Source organism: Peromyscus californicus, unplaced genomic scaffold (genome assembly GCF_007827085.1).
Source record: "Peromyscus californicus insignis strain IS unplaced genomic scaffold, ASM782708v3 Scaffold_20__1_contigs__length_68692818, whole genome shotgun sequence".
Lineage (NCBI taxonomy): Eukaryota > Metazoa > Chordata > Mammalia > Rodentia > Cricetidae > Peromyscus > Peromyscus californicus.
Genome location: NW_026294503.1, coordinates 32,826,119 through 32,841,147, shown reverse-complemented (window position 1 = coordinate 32,841,147; position 15,029 = coordinate 32,826,119). Strand labels below are relative to the sequence as shown.

The 15,029-nt window shown below is 52.0% G+C and overlaps 1 protein-coding gene across 3 annotated transcripts in view; it reads left to right on the top strand.

Annotated features, from left to right (window-relative positions):
- Window positions 1-10,256, top strand: part of St3gal1 (ST3 beta-galactoside alpha-2,3-sialyltransferase 1) — a 76,984-nt gene extending 66,728 nt beyond the window's left edge. For all 3 annotated transcript variants that reach the window (XM_052747934.1, XM_052747936.1, XM_052747935.1), the window contains exons 5-9: window positions 707-903; window positions 2,075-2,254; window positions 3,379-3,424; window positions 4,774-4,893; window positions 6,250-10,256. In XM_052747934.1, coding sequence (XP_052603894.1) covers window positions 707-903; window positions 2,075-2,254; window positions 3,379-3,424; window positions 4,774-4,893; window positions 6,250-6,423 — 717 coding nt within the window. In that variant the 3' untranslated portion in view covers window positions 6,424-10,256. The remainder of the gene's footprint in view (window positions 1-706; window positions 904-2,074; window positions 2,255-3,378; window positions 3,425-4,773; window positions 4,894-6,249) is intronic.
- Window positions 10,257-15,029: the final 4,773 nt, after the last annotated feature.

Here is a 15,029-nt window from a genome sequence, read left to right as displayed (position 1 = left end):
CAGAGTGTCATTTTTTTTTCAGGCATCCCTTCACTCAGGGACTGTTTATTGAGCAGCTATTATGTGTAAGCCAGAGAAAAATCCTACCTGCTTCTCCCTCCTGTGGCTCCCATAACAAATTGCCATGGACCTGGTGGGTTAAGATGTCGGAAAGTGATCACATGGCACAGTCCTGGAGGCTAAGGGTCTTTGCCCCCATGCCTTTCTCCTGCTACTGCTGCTGCTGACCATTTGTGGTACCCCTTGGCCCACATCTGCAGCACCCAGACCCTGCTCCCATATCCCATGATTTTCCTGTGTCTCTGGTGTCCTCTCCTGGGACAGGCATGTGGCGTTGGCTCTAGTGTACCCCCTGATTCAGGCTGGCCATACCTGCCACCAGTAACATAACCAGATCTTAGCAGGTGATGTGAATGAGAAATGCAATAAATATCGCGGTCCTCCGTGTCTGGGGATTGGCGCTGACCCCTTCCCTCATACCTGAAGGTCAGCTAAAGTCCTAGTCTCACACACAGTAGGTACCCAGGGAGTACCTGTAGAATGCGTGCATGAGCTTTCTTCCTGACTCCTGTCTTGGGATGGGGGTGGCTGTCACTAGCCACCTGTGCCTTCACAGTTAGTGGCTGGGTTTGGTGGCCAGGGAGCCAGCCTACCTAGCCAGAGGTGATGGAGCCAAGCTGACCACCCCCTTGGTTCTCTGCCCCAGAGGCTCCAGCGGGAGAGGAAACCTAACAACCTGAGTGACACTATCAAGGAACTGTTTCGTGTGGTGCCTGGGAATGTGGACCCCGCGCTGGACAAGAGGTTGGTGGGTTGCCGACGCTGTGCAGTCGTGGGGAACTCCGGGAACCTGAAGGACTCCTCGTATGGGCCCGACATTGACAGCCATGACTTTGTGGTGAGGTGAGCACTGGACCCTCAACCCGAGCTCGGGGAACCTCAGAGATGTGTGAAACACCTTGGCTCAGCTCAGAAGAACAAGATCCTGGGCCTGGGGCCCCATTACTGACTGACCTCTGGGTCTTAGTTCCCCCATCTTTCCCTAGCAAGGTGACATGCAACAGCAAAGCCTTGGCTAAAGATTTCCAGTAGGCTGGTGACTTAGTACCTAAGGCCTATTGAGTGGGCAAAACTGACTTGCAGCCAGTGCTTCTGTGGCTCAAATCCACACGCAGCTTACAGTCTAGACTGTGAACCAGAAGCTTTTCATGTCAGTTTTGCTTCCTCTGTCCCCAAGTGGAACTGGCATCTCAGGAAAAAGCACCATGTCTCCCATGAGTTTTTCCTCATCCCTACTCAGAATTGTTCTGAGGCAGAGAGAATAATTAGAGATGGGACTCAGTATCCCCCAGACAGATATATATATATACATACACAAATACATACACACATACATACACACACACACACACACACACACACACACACAGACAGGCAGACATGGATGGATGGATAAATGGTGCATCTAGAATCTAGAACGACCTTATTTCTGTATCCTTGACTTCATGCCCATAGGCCCCTTTCCTGGCTTTCACTGTACCTAGTATCAGTGGGAATGCCCATGATGAGACACAAAGTCGGGTTCAGGGTCAGGCAGACCTGAGTTCAAAGTTGGAGCTTGGTAGACAGCTTGTCTGGGCTCTGGATCATTAAAAAGGTGCACCTACTAGGTACAGTTACCCATGACATGGGTGGTTGATTGTTAGAGGGCAAGACCCACCACACTTGCTTTTATATATATATATATTTTAAAGCCTTGGCCGCTGTTTTGATGAACAAGGGATGGATCTTGGCCGTGTGCATACTAGGCAAGCTGTCTTCCCCTGACTGAGTTACCTCCCCCATGTCCCCCAAAACTGAGTTGCTCCGGCTGGCCTTGAACTTACCATCCTCTGGCTCTCGCCTCCCAAGTAGCTGTGATTTCAGACCTGCTCTACCAGGCTTGTCTGGCCTGTGTCTACAATGTCCCCATTGAAACTAAGGCCTAGGGAACCAAGAAGCTCACCTGTGGTTACCACATGGATGACTCCATCTCCAGCATCCTTAACGTGTGCCCCTTTTTCTCTCCTCCCAGGATGAACAGGGCACCCACCGTGGGCTTTGAGGCAGATGTTGGGAGCAGGACCACCCACCATCTTGTATATCCTGAGAGCTTCCGGGAGCTGGGAGAGAATGTCAGCATGGTCCTGGTCCCCTTCAAGATCACCGACCTGCAGTGGGTGGTCAGTGCCACCACCACAGGCACCATAACTCAGTGAGTTCCTCTAGTGACTGCCCTGTGCCCATCTGTCTCCTGCCATGGCTCACCCCTGCTGGACTGTCCCTTGGGATTCCTCTCCTCCGTGCCTCCTGGTACATATAGGGCTGCTCCTGCCATCCATCTCCTTGGTTGATCCTGCCTGACTTGTCCAGCCTCGGTTCCGAGTGCCCCTGGTTGTGGTAGCTCCGCGTCCATCCTCAGTGCCGAGATCCCTTTGCTACTAGACTGCAGCTAGCACAGAACAGGCAGGGGCTGCTGAGCACATACTTTGTGCATCAGTCAACACTGGCTCTCCAAGAGTAAGTGCTGCCATCTGCTCCCCAGGCATGGCGCCTATCATTTGAAACTTGGCATCTCGTTTGGTCCTCACAGCAGTGTTTCTCATTAGCTCTGGCCTCCAGGGAGCAACTACGGCTGGGCCAAACCACTTGCCCAACACTGAACTTGACCCAGAGCCCATGAAACCATCTGGGTCTAATTCCTCAGGCCCTGGCTTTTCTCGAAGTGGGAGTGGCTTTCCATTTCCAGATGTCCGCATAACTCCTGGTCCTAGCCCAGGTCTCTCAGGAGTAGAGCCAGAGCCAAGAACTGCGGGTTCTAGGAACTCCATGCCTCCGGCGGGGACAGAGTGTAAGGAAAGGGCTCAGCAAGAGGTTGGGCCAGGCTGCCTGCTCAAGGTGCTCCCTGGTGCCCAGGCACATGGAGAGCCTGAACTGCGGCGGTTATGTTCCATGTGGTAGTGGATTTTACACCTTGATGCTGTAGCTCATGTCTGCCTGCATGAGCTGGAGACAGCCATAGGTCACCCCTGTCAGTTCCCCAGCATCAGGCTGAGCCCCACTAATGGGCACAGATGTTCTGACTCTGGAAGATGGAGACAACTATCCCTAGGCCCCTGAAATCTGTGTGCTTGGAGCAAGTCCCCATTCTGGCCCAAATCAGCCAGGGTCGCCCCCTGGTGCTATTCTGGAGCTACTGCAGGAGCTGTGCTCCCACAGGAAGGTGGCTTCTGAGAACCTAAGCCTCCCTGCCCTCATTTGGCTATGTCACTCTCCAGAGCTTCTGGTGCCCAGGTGCCCCCTCTCCACATTAAATCCCTTCTCTTTCCCGATCCACAGCACCTACGTCCCGGTGCCCCCGAAGATCAAAGTGAAACAGGAGAAGGTAAGTGGCAGCTTAGGACCCTCTAACTTTGCTGACTTCTTTTCCAAGATTTAGTGCTGTGGTGGCAGGACTGAGCTACACAGAGTGCCCGGGCCCTGGCCTGGTGCGGTTGCTGGCACCCGTGGAGCTAAGGACAGGCCCTCATAGTGGGCATGACCTGGGAACTTGCCACAGATGTGACTCTTCAGGAGTTACCCAAACCTACTACAGCCAACCCAGGGTAGCACCAGCCGTCTAGCTCTCACAAGCCCCTGGAGGGTAGGGGGAGTGTGGGCTGCAGTTTTTTTTTTGTTTTTTTTTTTTTTTAACTATTCCTGGGAGCTTCGCAAAGCCAGACTCACACACCTCCACCTTTCCACACCTCCATCTCCCACACCTCCATACCTCCATCCTTCCCAGCGGACCCCTATACTGCACTGGCCCAAACATGGGCCAAAGCAGGAACATGTGTGAAAAATTTACCACATTGGATCTTTGCATACACTGTCATACTTTATAGGAGGCTCGGAAAGGCCTGTACTATGCCCAGGGACACAGCCTAGATCATGCTAGGACGAGATGAAGTCCCCATGCGCCTGCAACAGGCTGCCCTTGGCCTGGAGCACCACAGTCCCAGAAAGAAGCCATATAAATCTCTGTAGGGTGGGTCTCTTTCCTAAGACTATAATGCCCTGAAGGAAAGCTGAGAAATGAAGAGCCCTCCAGAGACCTGTGAACCCATTCTTTCTCTAATGAATGGGATAAGGCTGCCTATACCCTTTACTGCTCTCAAAGTCCCCATCAGTCTCCCCAAGGCAGTCACAGGCAATGAGGCCAAGGCCATTCGTGGCACAGGGAGACCTTCATGGCTGTGTAACACTGAACATGTTGCTTAGCCTCTCTGTACCTTGGTGTCTTCATAACAGGGAAGGAAAGCCATGCATATAGTTTACCTTAGGTCAGAGATGCCAGGCAATGCCAGGCAGAATAGGTGGCCCACAGGTATGTTTTTAATGTGTGGCACACTGTCATGATCCCTCACACTGCTCCCTGGAGCACTTCTGGAGCCTTGGGTCACACTCCCTGCCCCCAGAGGATTTTTATTTCGACACCACTCACTGTCCCTTTCAAGGCTTCCCCCAGTGCTGTGAAGCTGTTGGTGCTTCTTCTTCCCTGTAGCCCCCATCGCTCTTCAGCCCTACCTGGTAACGATGCAGGATATCTCTAGTGTCCCCAGCACGAAGTCCGTAAATACAAGGATGTTTGTCAGAGCTCTGCATGATCATGTCCTATGGCCGCAGCAGTATAGCACTCACTAGATGCTCTGTGTCTTTTGCTGGCTGTACTCACCCAGTCCATTCTCTCTGCAGATCCTGATCTACCACCCAGCCTTCATCAAGTATGTCTTTGACAACTGGCTTCAGGGGCATGGGCGGTACCCATCAACCGGCATCCTCTCCGTCATCTTCTCCATTCATGTCTGTGATGAGGTATGCCAGCCTATGTTCCTGCAGGCCACAGGGACAAGGGCTATCCCCCGCCCCTCCCCACCCCCGCCACTGCCAAGTTTCCATGGGAGTCCAGGGTAGGGGAGCGGGCAGAAGATAGTTTCCAACTACATCTATCCAAAGGGTTTCTGGCACCCGTCTCAGCAGGTATGTGGAAGAGTGGCAGCCATATGATATCATTCTCAAGAGCAGGAATTCTGGAACATTTCAGTGAGGGTGGCTAGGCTCTGATTCAGCTCAGAATGAAGAAGCAGGCTCTAACCAGCTTAGACAGGGAGAGCTACAAAGGCCACAGTTACCACCCTCAGGTTGCTTATTAAAGCCACAGGAGACCTATATTTAATACTTGGGCCAAACCCTGACTCACTTCACCAAAATTTCTAGGAAGCTAACCAGGCAGAAGGGGCTTCCACTTCGCACCAGCTGGGAGAACCAGAGCGGGTCCCTCAGAGACACTGCTCTGATCTCTGATCTCCCGTCCCACCCAAAGAGCCCTGCTCTGTTGTGCATACCCCTCTCTAGCTCCAATCTGTCTTCCACCCCACAGCTAGATGGTATGCCTTCCCTTAATGCTCCTCACTGGTCACCAACTACTCACTAGCTAAAACCCAACTCGGATGTCCCCACCTTGAAACGGCCTCCTATTACCTTGGGTCTACAGCCTTTCCACAGTGCCCTGGGAACCCTGAATTTAACACACACACACACACACACACACACACACACACACACACACACCCTCTCTAAGTGATATCCTGTCTATGACTGCCATAAGTTGTAAGGGTTGAGGCCTAATGGATATGTCCCTGATGTCTCTAGTACCTGCCAGGTGGCATCTAAAGAAAGTAGGCCTGCCTGCATTTGACGTGTCCAGAGATGTTAGGTGCAGACTAAGTAGCCACTGTTGTTGGTCATGTGTGTTTGGGCCCCAGCCTCAGATGCTGGCCTCAGGAGGAAGGGTTTGAAATTCGTCACCTACCTTCTGTGTTCATGCCTCTTGGCCTCCTTTCCAGATGGGAAAACGAGGCTCTGAAATGACAGGGTGTATCGAGAGTCAGCTTGGATGAGGGACAGTTTGCCTGCCTTCTAAGCCCCTCTCACCTTCTCTCCAGGACCCCTGGGAGCTCCAGGGCAGGCCCAGTCCCCCCAAGATGCCTTTGGACTGGAGTTGGACTTGAGCCTTACTTAGCTTGCTTTGGCTTTCTGAAGAAGGTTCCTCTGAACCATTAATGTTTACCATAACATTCCAGGGACAACCGCAGACTGCCTTTCCTGAATCCCCCGCACCCTGCCCCCATGCTGATGCAATCTGGGTCTCACCTTGCCTTCGCCCCACAGGTGGACTTGTATGGCTTCGGTGCAGACAGCAAAGGCAATTGGCACCATTACTGGGAAAACAACCCATCTGCAGGCGCATTCCGAAAGACGGGGGTGCATGATGCTGACTTCGAGTACAATGTCACAACCACCCTGGCAGCCATCAACAAGATTCGCATCTTCAAGGGGAGATGACGCTGCGACCCACTAAGGACGGACACACCACGTCTCACCTCTCAACTTGCAGCCCCAGCATCGCACTGGAGCCGTTCTGTTCTGGAAGCTTCCAGGGCTGAACTTGGGGTGTTCCCAGGCTTGCTGGCAGCCTCTTGCACCCTCATTTTGGTAGCATCTATTTAGCAATGTTGTCCAACTCTCCCAGGGTACAGAGCAAGTCTCAGGCCTGTCCAAAGTGGGAGCACTTCCCCAACTGCTGTCTCCTAGCTGGAGGAAAGTGGGAAGATACTGGGAACAGTCTAACATCCAAATAATGACAGTTATTTTGACTTCTGGGGTGGGGGTGGGGAAAATTAAATCCTGAAGATTCCTATGTTCAGAAAAGTGGGCATTTCCTGGAAGTCATTTAGAGGCTGACACTGAACTGTGGGCCTCAAGCTCAACTCAGACTCTGGCTGGGATGTTTGTGACGGTTATCTCCAGAGCAGAGCCCCAACTGGGCTCCACCAGCACTGGGACAAGATACTGTTCTCCTTTGCATGAAGCCCGGCCTGTCACATGATATGACATCCCCATTGTCCCTTTCTTCCAAAAGCTCACTAATGATGGCTGGGCAAAGCTTCTGATTCCAGAGGTCTTCCATAGAAACCTCGCCATGTGTTACTGGCGGGTGGGAAGCCCTCTTCACCATCCTGTGTGATTATCCTCCATGGTGATACGGATGGCCGGAGCAGGTCTGACTACTTCCACGTGCCTTTGAACTTGAGGAAGAAATGCATGCATTGGCTGACGTGAAGCAAAATCCCCAACTGGAAAAGGGGGACCTCCACCAGCACCCCGCTTTGCTGCATAACTCAGAGTCTCTTTCCAGATGGTACTCTGCACCACTCAGAGTGTGCCAAGCATGGGATGGGTGCTCACTTCTATTCCCTCAGACTGCTGGGTTCGGGACCACTAACAACCAGCATCCTCCCCTAGGTCCTGAACACTGGGCTAAGTCCCTAGTAGCCCCCCCTTCCTGGAGTCCTTGGGGTCCCAGTGGGGACATCCTAGGACCACAGCTGAAATGCATGTACCTCTTCTCCTCACTCCCGTCTGTTCTCCCCTTCTTCCTTCCCTCTACAGACTTCATGTTATTTATTGATTTGTTAATTTAGCTGACCCCCGTGCACACTCTTTCCCATTGCTGCTCACAATATTTTTCTTGCTTTGCCTGGCAAGTGGAAGCAGGAATAGAAAGGGAAGCCTCTGAGCATCCTGGATGTGTGTGTTGAGACATCTGGACTCGGGGCTTGCTGGTGGCAGATCCTGTGACGCTGATGATCCTTTATACAATCCATGTCACCTCCCTTTCGGGTACAGCTGACTTGCCTTCTTCCTTACTGCAGAAGGGACTCCCTCAGGCTGGGACCTCCGGCCTCACTGATGACTCCTTGGTGAGGGAATTGAGACGAGGGTGAACAGGCACTGGGTGGTAACTGTCACCTCCTTACAGATGTTCCATAAGAGAAACCTCTGTTTCTGTCGAAAGTATTCGCTAAAGACCACTGCAGTTTCATCAAGAATATGAGAGAGGTCTCTTGAGGCTTGGGAGATGTCCCCCTGCTCAGGTTCCCCTCTACAATAAGAGCTCAGGGGCCTCAATCGGGGCCACACACAGCTTTGGGCCATTCACAGGCATCACCAAAGAGCAGACACCAAGATTGCCGTTTTCCAGGAGTCTGTCCTGAGTGGCTTTGTTGTAGCTTTTGTTCAATTCTCCAAGACTCAGAATCCAGGTTCTTAATGGAGGAATATGATGTTCTGCTTTAGAGAAAAACAAAACAAAAAAAAGAAAACCTTTCTTTAAGATTCTTGGCTGAAAAGGCTGAACACTTGTGAGGTCCTTGCTCTGGAAAGGCATCCTCAGAGGTCCAAGTGTGAGTAACTCAGCAGACTTGGTCTGTGCGTCAGTGGGTCAGTACCTGGGACAAGTCAGAATTAGTGGACATTGACGTAGGGGTGACGTACCTGGGTTCTACTGCGTGAGAGCAAGTGCCTGCCTTAAGTGTAGCCATTTCTAGTCTCCATCTGGCCCCTCCCACTACCCCCCCCCCCACCGCCCTGCCTCCCTTCCTTCCTCTTCCCCTCCCTCTTGTCCAGTCAAGGAGCCAGCATTTCTCTTGCCCATAACCCTCAGCCTTCCCCTGTGCTTCGCTCGCTGGCTTAGCAATGGGCTCTTAACTGAATAAAATACAGTCCACTGTGGCCAGAATTAAGTGCACCAATTGGTTTAAGGTAATTGTAGCTTTCCTTGGGGTGTGGGTGGCTGAGAACAGGAAGGGCCTTTCCCAAAGAGAGTGGGCTGGCTGCTGACCACAGGGCTGGTCCTGGGCTGCAGTGCCTGAGCTGATCAGAAAGCTGCTAAGTCCAGGGGACCATCTCAGCAGCACCCTAGACTACTAGCCTGCAGTGAACCAAGACACTGGTGTTTCTTGTGCTGGTGGCAGGCTTCCCCTGCCTGCCCTCAGCCTCTTGGGGAGAGAGAAGCAGATCTGTAGCCTTCAGTTCCCGGAAGAGACAAGCCAGAGAAGAAAATCCTTACAGTGATGCCTTAGGTTAGCTTTTAGGCATCGGACATCATCAGATAAACTGTGTGGGCGGGGCTATCGGAACAGACCCAAGAAAGTATAGGGTAGACTAAGGAGGCTAGCGACTGGCTGGGGCCCTGAAGGTCTGGAGATTGCTTTGGGGCAAAGGGCATAGAGTACAGATGGTGCTGCAGTCCCCAGTGTGGCCACATGGGGCTGCTAACGGCCCATCTCACCTTCTGGGAATAGGGCCTCCCTGTCAAATGTGGAAAGGACCACAGTGGATAATTGAGAACCCAGAGGTTGGCTTTACCTGTGCCCTTCAAAGTAGCCCCAACATGCAGAGCGAGAGAGGCCCTGGGTGCCCACTCTTCTCCAGAGAATAGAGTGGCAGCTGCATGCCCTCAGGGAGCTGGCAGCTAAAGCCATGGCTTCCGTCCTCGTTACCTGAGGTGAGAAAGATGTGGCCTTGGCTGCTCGGTCACCATGGCCTGGCTAGTGAATTTTGAGATGACGGCAGCTTTCTTCTTGTTTGTCACGCTCTCCTGTGCCCCGGGTGCTACCCAATACCTGTAAGAAAAACAGAGGGTGAGGAGAGATGGCAGAGATCGTCAGAGCAGCGGCTCATGCCTTCAGCCTCAGAATAGAGTAACGGTGTGGTGACCCAAACAGCATGTGGCCTCAGCCAGGTCCAGCCTCCAGCCTGCTTCCACTAAGGGAGGACCCCACCGTCACCTCTCCAACCTCTCTGCTCCCTTAGCTTTTACCTCGGCTCCTCCTGCCCAGGGTCTGCCCCATGGCGTCAGCTTTAACCCTTTCTCCAGAGCCTCATCTGGATCTTGTTCGCCCTTCTAGGTGGACGTGGGTCCCCCCCTGCACCCCTAGACCCCCCCCCACGCACAATCACTTTAGCCCTTTTCCTAGAACCTCACCTGCGCCTTGCTCAGCTCACTCTAGTAGGTGGATGCGGGTGCCCCCCTGCACCCCCAGACCCCCTGCACAATCACTTTAGCCCTTTCCCAAGGCCCCTTCAGAACCAAAGTTCTCCAAGCACTTTCGCTCCCACAAGCTTTCCCTTCCTTGCTTCCTGTGGCCCAGTGTCACCCATTAATACTTTGCTTTCTTTCTCGTGCCTCCGTCTTGTAATCCTCCTGATTGGTCTGAATGCATTTCCAAGGACGTTAGCAAGTCTGCCTTCCCCGGCCCCTGCTCTGTTTTATTTATTGTTGAATGTTTCCAATGATCCAAATCAAAGTGAGTAAAGAGAGCTATTTTATTGTTTGGGTGTGTTCAGAGTTCTCCTTTGGTGAAGTTTCTATTGGGGGGGGGGCGGGGGATGGTGGTTGTGTTCAGTCCTGAAATGGCTGCATGAGTCATCTCCTAGGGTCCCCTGGGATGGTTGCCCTCCTCAGAGGGGTTCAGGAGACAGAGTGGAGCCATCCCCTGCTGTGTGACTGTGGTGAGTTACCTAACCTCCCTGAACCTCTGTTGTCATCCGGCAGACGGACTTGACCTTGCCAGTCTTCAGAGGGGGCTGGGATGAGAAGCAAAACATCCCAGAAGGCTGAAGTGGACACAGGCCAGTGGCTCTGATGTTGGCTTGGCCGGGTCCCAGTGTGCACAGAGGAGATAGCCACACCCTGGGAGGAGCACAGACCAGGTCTGAAGTTGATACAGTCACTCTTACTTGGATTTTTAAAGAAATATTTCCTGAAGCCTTGAATTGGAGCTTTGTCATATGAGATTGACGTGTGTCTGTGATACCCGGCCCCCCATGATAGGCATGACACTTTACAGTTTCTATGCCACCTGACTTGTCCTGGCTGCTCTTCTAACACAGCTCACCACAGCTTGTAAATAGGAGAAGGCAGAGGTGAGCCTAGCCTCCTGGTCCATCCTGCTGCCCTACCCCTGAATTCACTGGACGCCAGTTCCAAGGCAATATGTATGGATGTCTGCACATGGTCCCTAGAGCCAGGAGGTCTGGGGGTCTACTGCCTGGCCGTGTAAGGCTGAGTAGATTGCTGAGCCTCACTGTGCCTGATCTCCATAGATAAAGCTGGGATAGTGATGCGCCGGAGTATACACATGCATTAAGCACTGAGTTAACACAGGCAACAGGCTTAGCAAGGAACCCAGCACTGGACAGAGGAACTTCAGCAGCACCAGAAAGGGTGGCCAGATTCCAGCCCTGTCTGACCTTCCCCCTGCTCCCTGTGTATCCATCCCTGCCTCCTGCCTTCCCGGGCTTCACCATGCATCTTCTCCATCTCTAGAATTCCTTTTCTCCTATCACTTCTGTTTCTTCACCAGGGGTCATGCTTATTCATTACCAACACACTCTACATACAAACTACACACCTATATATATATGTATATATATACATATATATACATATACATATGCCATATATATATATGGCATACATGAATAGACACAACACAGAGACAATACACACCACATACTTTACATACTCAGTGCAAACAGATACAACACATACCATAATGTATCACATATCTCACACATACAGTACATAAACACATCATAACACAACACATACTATACATATACAGTATACCCAAAACACTTTGCACCACACACACATCATAACACACAACACATATACAAACAATACAGCAAACACCATTTCACATACACCACACACATATACATATATCACACCACACACACTTACACTACACCACATACACACATACACACACACACACACACACACACACACACACACACACACATACATGTGCTCCATCAGAGACTCAGAGCCCTTAGACCGGCTTTCAGTTGCACAACGCACGAGCAGCCACAAGGTGGCAGCATATCATAGCTGGTCCCTGAGGAGTCATGCCTACCTTTGTCCCCTGTACTCCACCCATGACAGATCTCAGACCCAGCTCCCTGTAATATGTGTAGTATATGCACGTGTGTGGTGTATATGTGTACAGGTTGCTCACGGACACCAGGGGAGGAACTCAAGTGTCCTGCTATCCCACTCTCTACCTTATTCATGTGAACACAGGGTGTCTCCTGAACCTGGAGCTAGTTTGGTGGCCAGCGAGCCCCAGCCAGCCTCCAGTCTCTCTCTACTTCCCACCACTCTGGTGCTGTGGACACAGGATTGTCACACAGATGCCGAAATCCACACTCAGGTCCTCATGATTGCACAGTAAGTACCCTTACCCACTCACCATCCCCCAGCCCCTCACAGACCTTTCTGTCATTCTTCCCTGAACCGTCCAGTTTAACAACTATCCACATAGCTTTTCCACTCCTTCAGGCTTATAAGGAATCTAGAGAGGGCTTAAAGTATCAGGTGTGTGGGTGTTCTGTGAAAATGTACAAGGTATTTCAACACCGCTGGATTTTGAAATCATCAAAATGCTGGAGCAAGACCCCTCCTGACATACAGAGACGACTGTGTCCTCAGAGGCCCATCACTTGCCAAATGGCAGTGGACTGTAGAGGGCCAGCTCACCTGTGCTGGGGAAGCTGAGTAGGGGCTGTTGAGGAGGGGTCGGCTTCCGCTTCTTCAGCCTCTTTTCCTTGCCAAAGGGACCTCTGAGGATTGGGACCTGGTGCTCCTACACCATACCAACTTCTTTCCCTTCACTTCCCTACCCCTCAGTTCCCCCACAGGAACTACCCATGGCCTGAACCGGAGAGCAAAGTGAATCCTCTTCCGTCTGTCATGCTAAATCCAGTCCTCCTAATCCTCAGTCACCTCACAGAGGTTGGCTGTCACCGGTTCTCACATCAGTATTTTATAAACTTTGAACAATACTGCAGGCTAAGGAACACACACACACACACACACACACACACACACACACACACGAGAGAGAGAGAGAGAGAGAGAGAGAGAGAGAGAGAGAGAGAGAGAGAGAGAGGCAGACAGGCAGGCAGAGACAGAGAGACAGAGCCTATAATGAAACTCCAGTTCTATTCCATGAGGTTCCCTGTGGCATTTGGTGACCAGAACTTTGGGAGACAATTCAAGAGAAAGGAGGGTTGGGGACATTTCTGATGGGGTTGTGTCCTTATAACAAGAAACAAAGAGACATTGAATATCAATGTTCTCTGCGTCTCTCTCTCTCTCTCTCTCTCTCTCTCTCTCTCTCTCTCTCTCTCCTCTTGCCTTGCTTGCTGTTCCCTCTCTGTCTCCATCTCTTTCTTCCTCTCTCTGTCTCCACCATGTAAAGTCACAGCCACCTATAAACCAGGACAGCCCTCACCTGAACCCACCCCAGTCTCTGAGCTCTCGCCTCTAGAACCTGAACAATTAAATCTCTGCTGTGGAGACACATGATGGGTGGGACTGGACCTGTGGCCTTGAGGTTCTCAAGGATGCCCCACCCTACTCATCCCCTCTAGAAGGCAGAGATCCTATTCTTCCTCCCACCTCCTTGAGGGCCACTCTCCAGGTGAACTGGCCACTGTGGGCAAGGTACTGCCATGAAGCTAGATGAGTATTTCAACTGGTCAAGATGAAGGAGAGGACCTCCCATAGTTCCTTCCAACGCTGAGCTGTACGTTCTAGCCCATCGCAAAAGAGAATATGCTTCGTCTCCGCTGATACCCGAATTAGCTTTTCCATCACTCCAGCTGTGTTCCTGAAGTGGGAGGCAGGGTTCGAGTCCCAGCTATTTCATCCCAGCAGTGGGGCCTAGTCAGGCTGCCAGTCATGAAGCCCTGAGTCTAGATCACAGCTGCCTACAGGCAGGACAATGATCTGAGCGGGGACAACTATGCAAGAAGCCGAAGAAAGCCAGAGAGGCCACCAGTCCCCAGGGATGTGTGTGAGTGCAGTGGGACATGGAGGGCAGCAGTCTAAAGCTTCAAGCTGAGTCAAATCACATCGGCCCACCTGCGGTTCCCCAAGGACAGGGGAACACGGGCAGCCAGTGGCAGTGGCAGCAGGGACAGGCTGCTGAGGCAAAGTGGTTGGGTTGCATGTGGCACAGGAAGCGGGTCAGAAGCTCTCATGTGGGAAAGGGGTGGTGGAGTCCTTTTCTGGGTGGTGTCATTAGATCTAGGATGGAAAAGTGGCAAAGGACAGAGCTGTGGAGCCCTGGAATGCTGCAGGTGTGTTCTATGATCAGGGAGTCCAGCTGTTTCCACTTGGGTCTTCAGGAGCTCAGCACAGACATACTTCTGGCCCACGGCAGACCTGAAGCAAAAGATCTTGGTGTCAGCTTTGAGACACCTGAGAAGGTCAGGGTTCCATGAAAACTATTGAAATGAAACATTCTGTGGGCTGTGGGCTTCTTAGCCTTGAGCTCTTAGGCTCAGGCTCATCTGGGGGCCTCCTTGGCTGCCTTTGGACTTGGAGACACTCTTTGTTCATGCTTTCTAATGTTTGGACTGACTTTGTAGAATCATTGTCCCAAGCAAGGAGCTCAAGTTGATCTGAGTCTGTCCATGAAAGGACAGTTTCTTACCCCAAGGGGAGCTGTGGTAGGACCAAGAACACCCAAATGTCCTGGGAATCAAAGGCCTGCATCCAGAAATGGGCCTCTATAGAGTCGGAGGGCTGCCACAGTTTATGCTGTGAGCAAATGCGGCCTTGGTATCTGGTTCATCTACCACAAGAGCATCAAGGGCAGTGGGCCCTAGAGATAGCTGTGGGCAAGACAAGGGCTCTGCCAGAAGGTCAGAAGCTCTGACTGGTTGGTAAATACAATGCTGATTGGCCAGTAGCCAGGCAGGAAGTATAGGCGGGATAAACAAACAAAGAGAATTGTGAAAAGGCTGGAAGGCTGAGTGAGGAGACGCCAGCCCGCCAGCCAGGGAGCAGCATGTAATGGCACACAGGTAAAGCCACAGAACATGTGGTAACATACAGATGAACAGAAATGGGGCACTGCATCCTGAACACTGAGCATGACACTTGTGACATAGGGGACAAGGACTCTGGGTGGTGTGCCTAGCAGAAGAACTCTGGAAACGAGCCCTACACAGTGGTTTGGGGCAGAAAAGCAGACCCCACCCAGGGCTGCCCAGGTCCTTCTGGCCTTGGCTTAGAGCACCACCCAGAG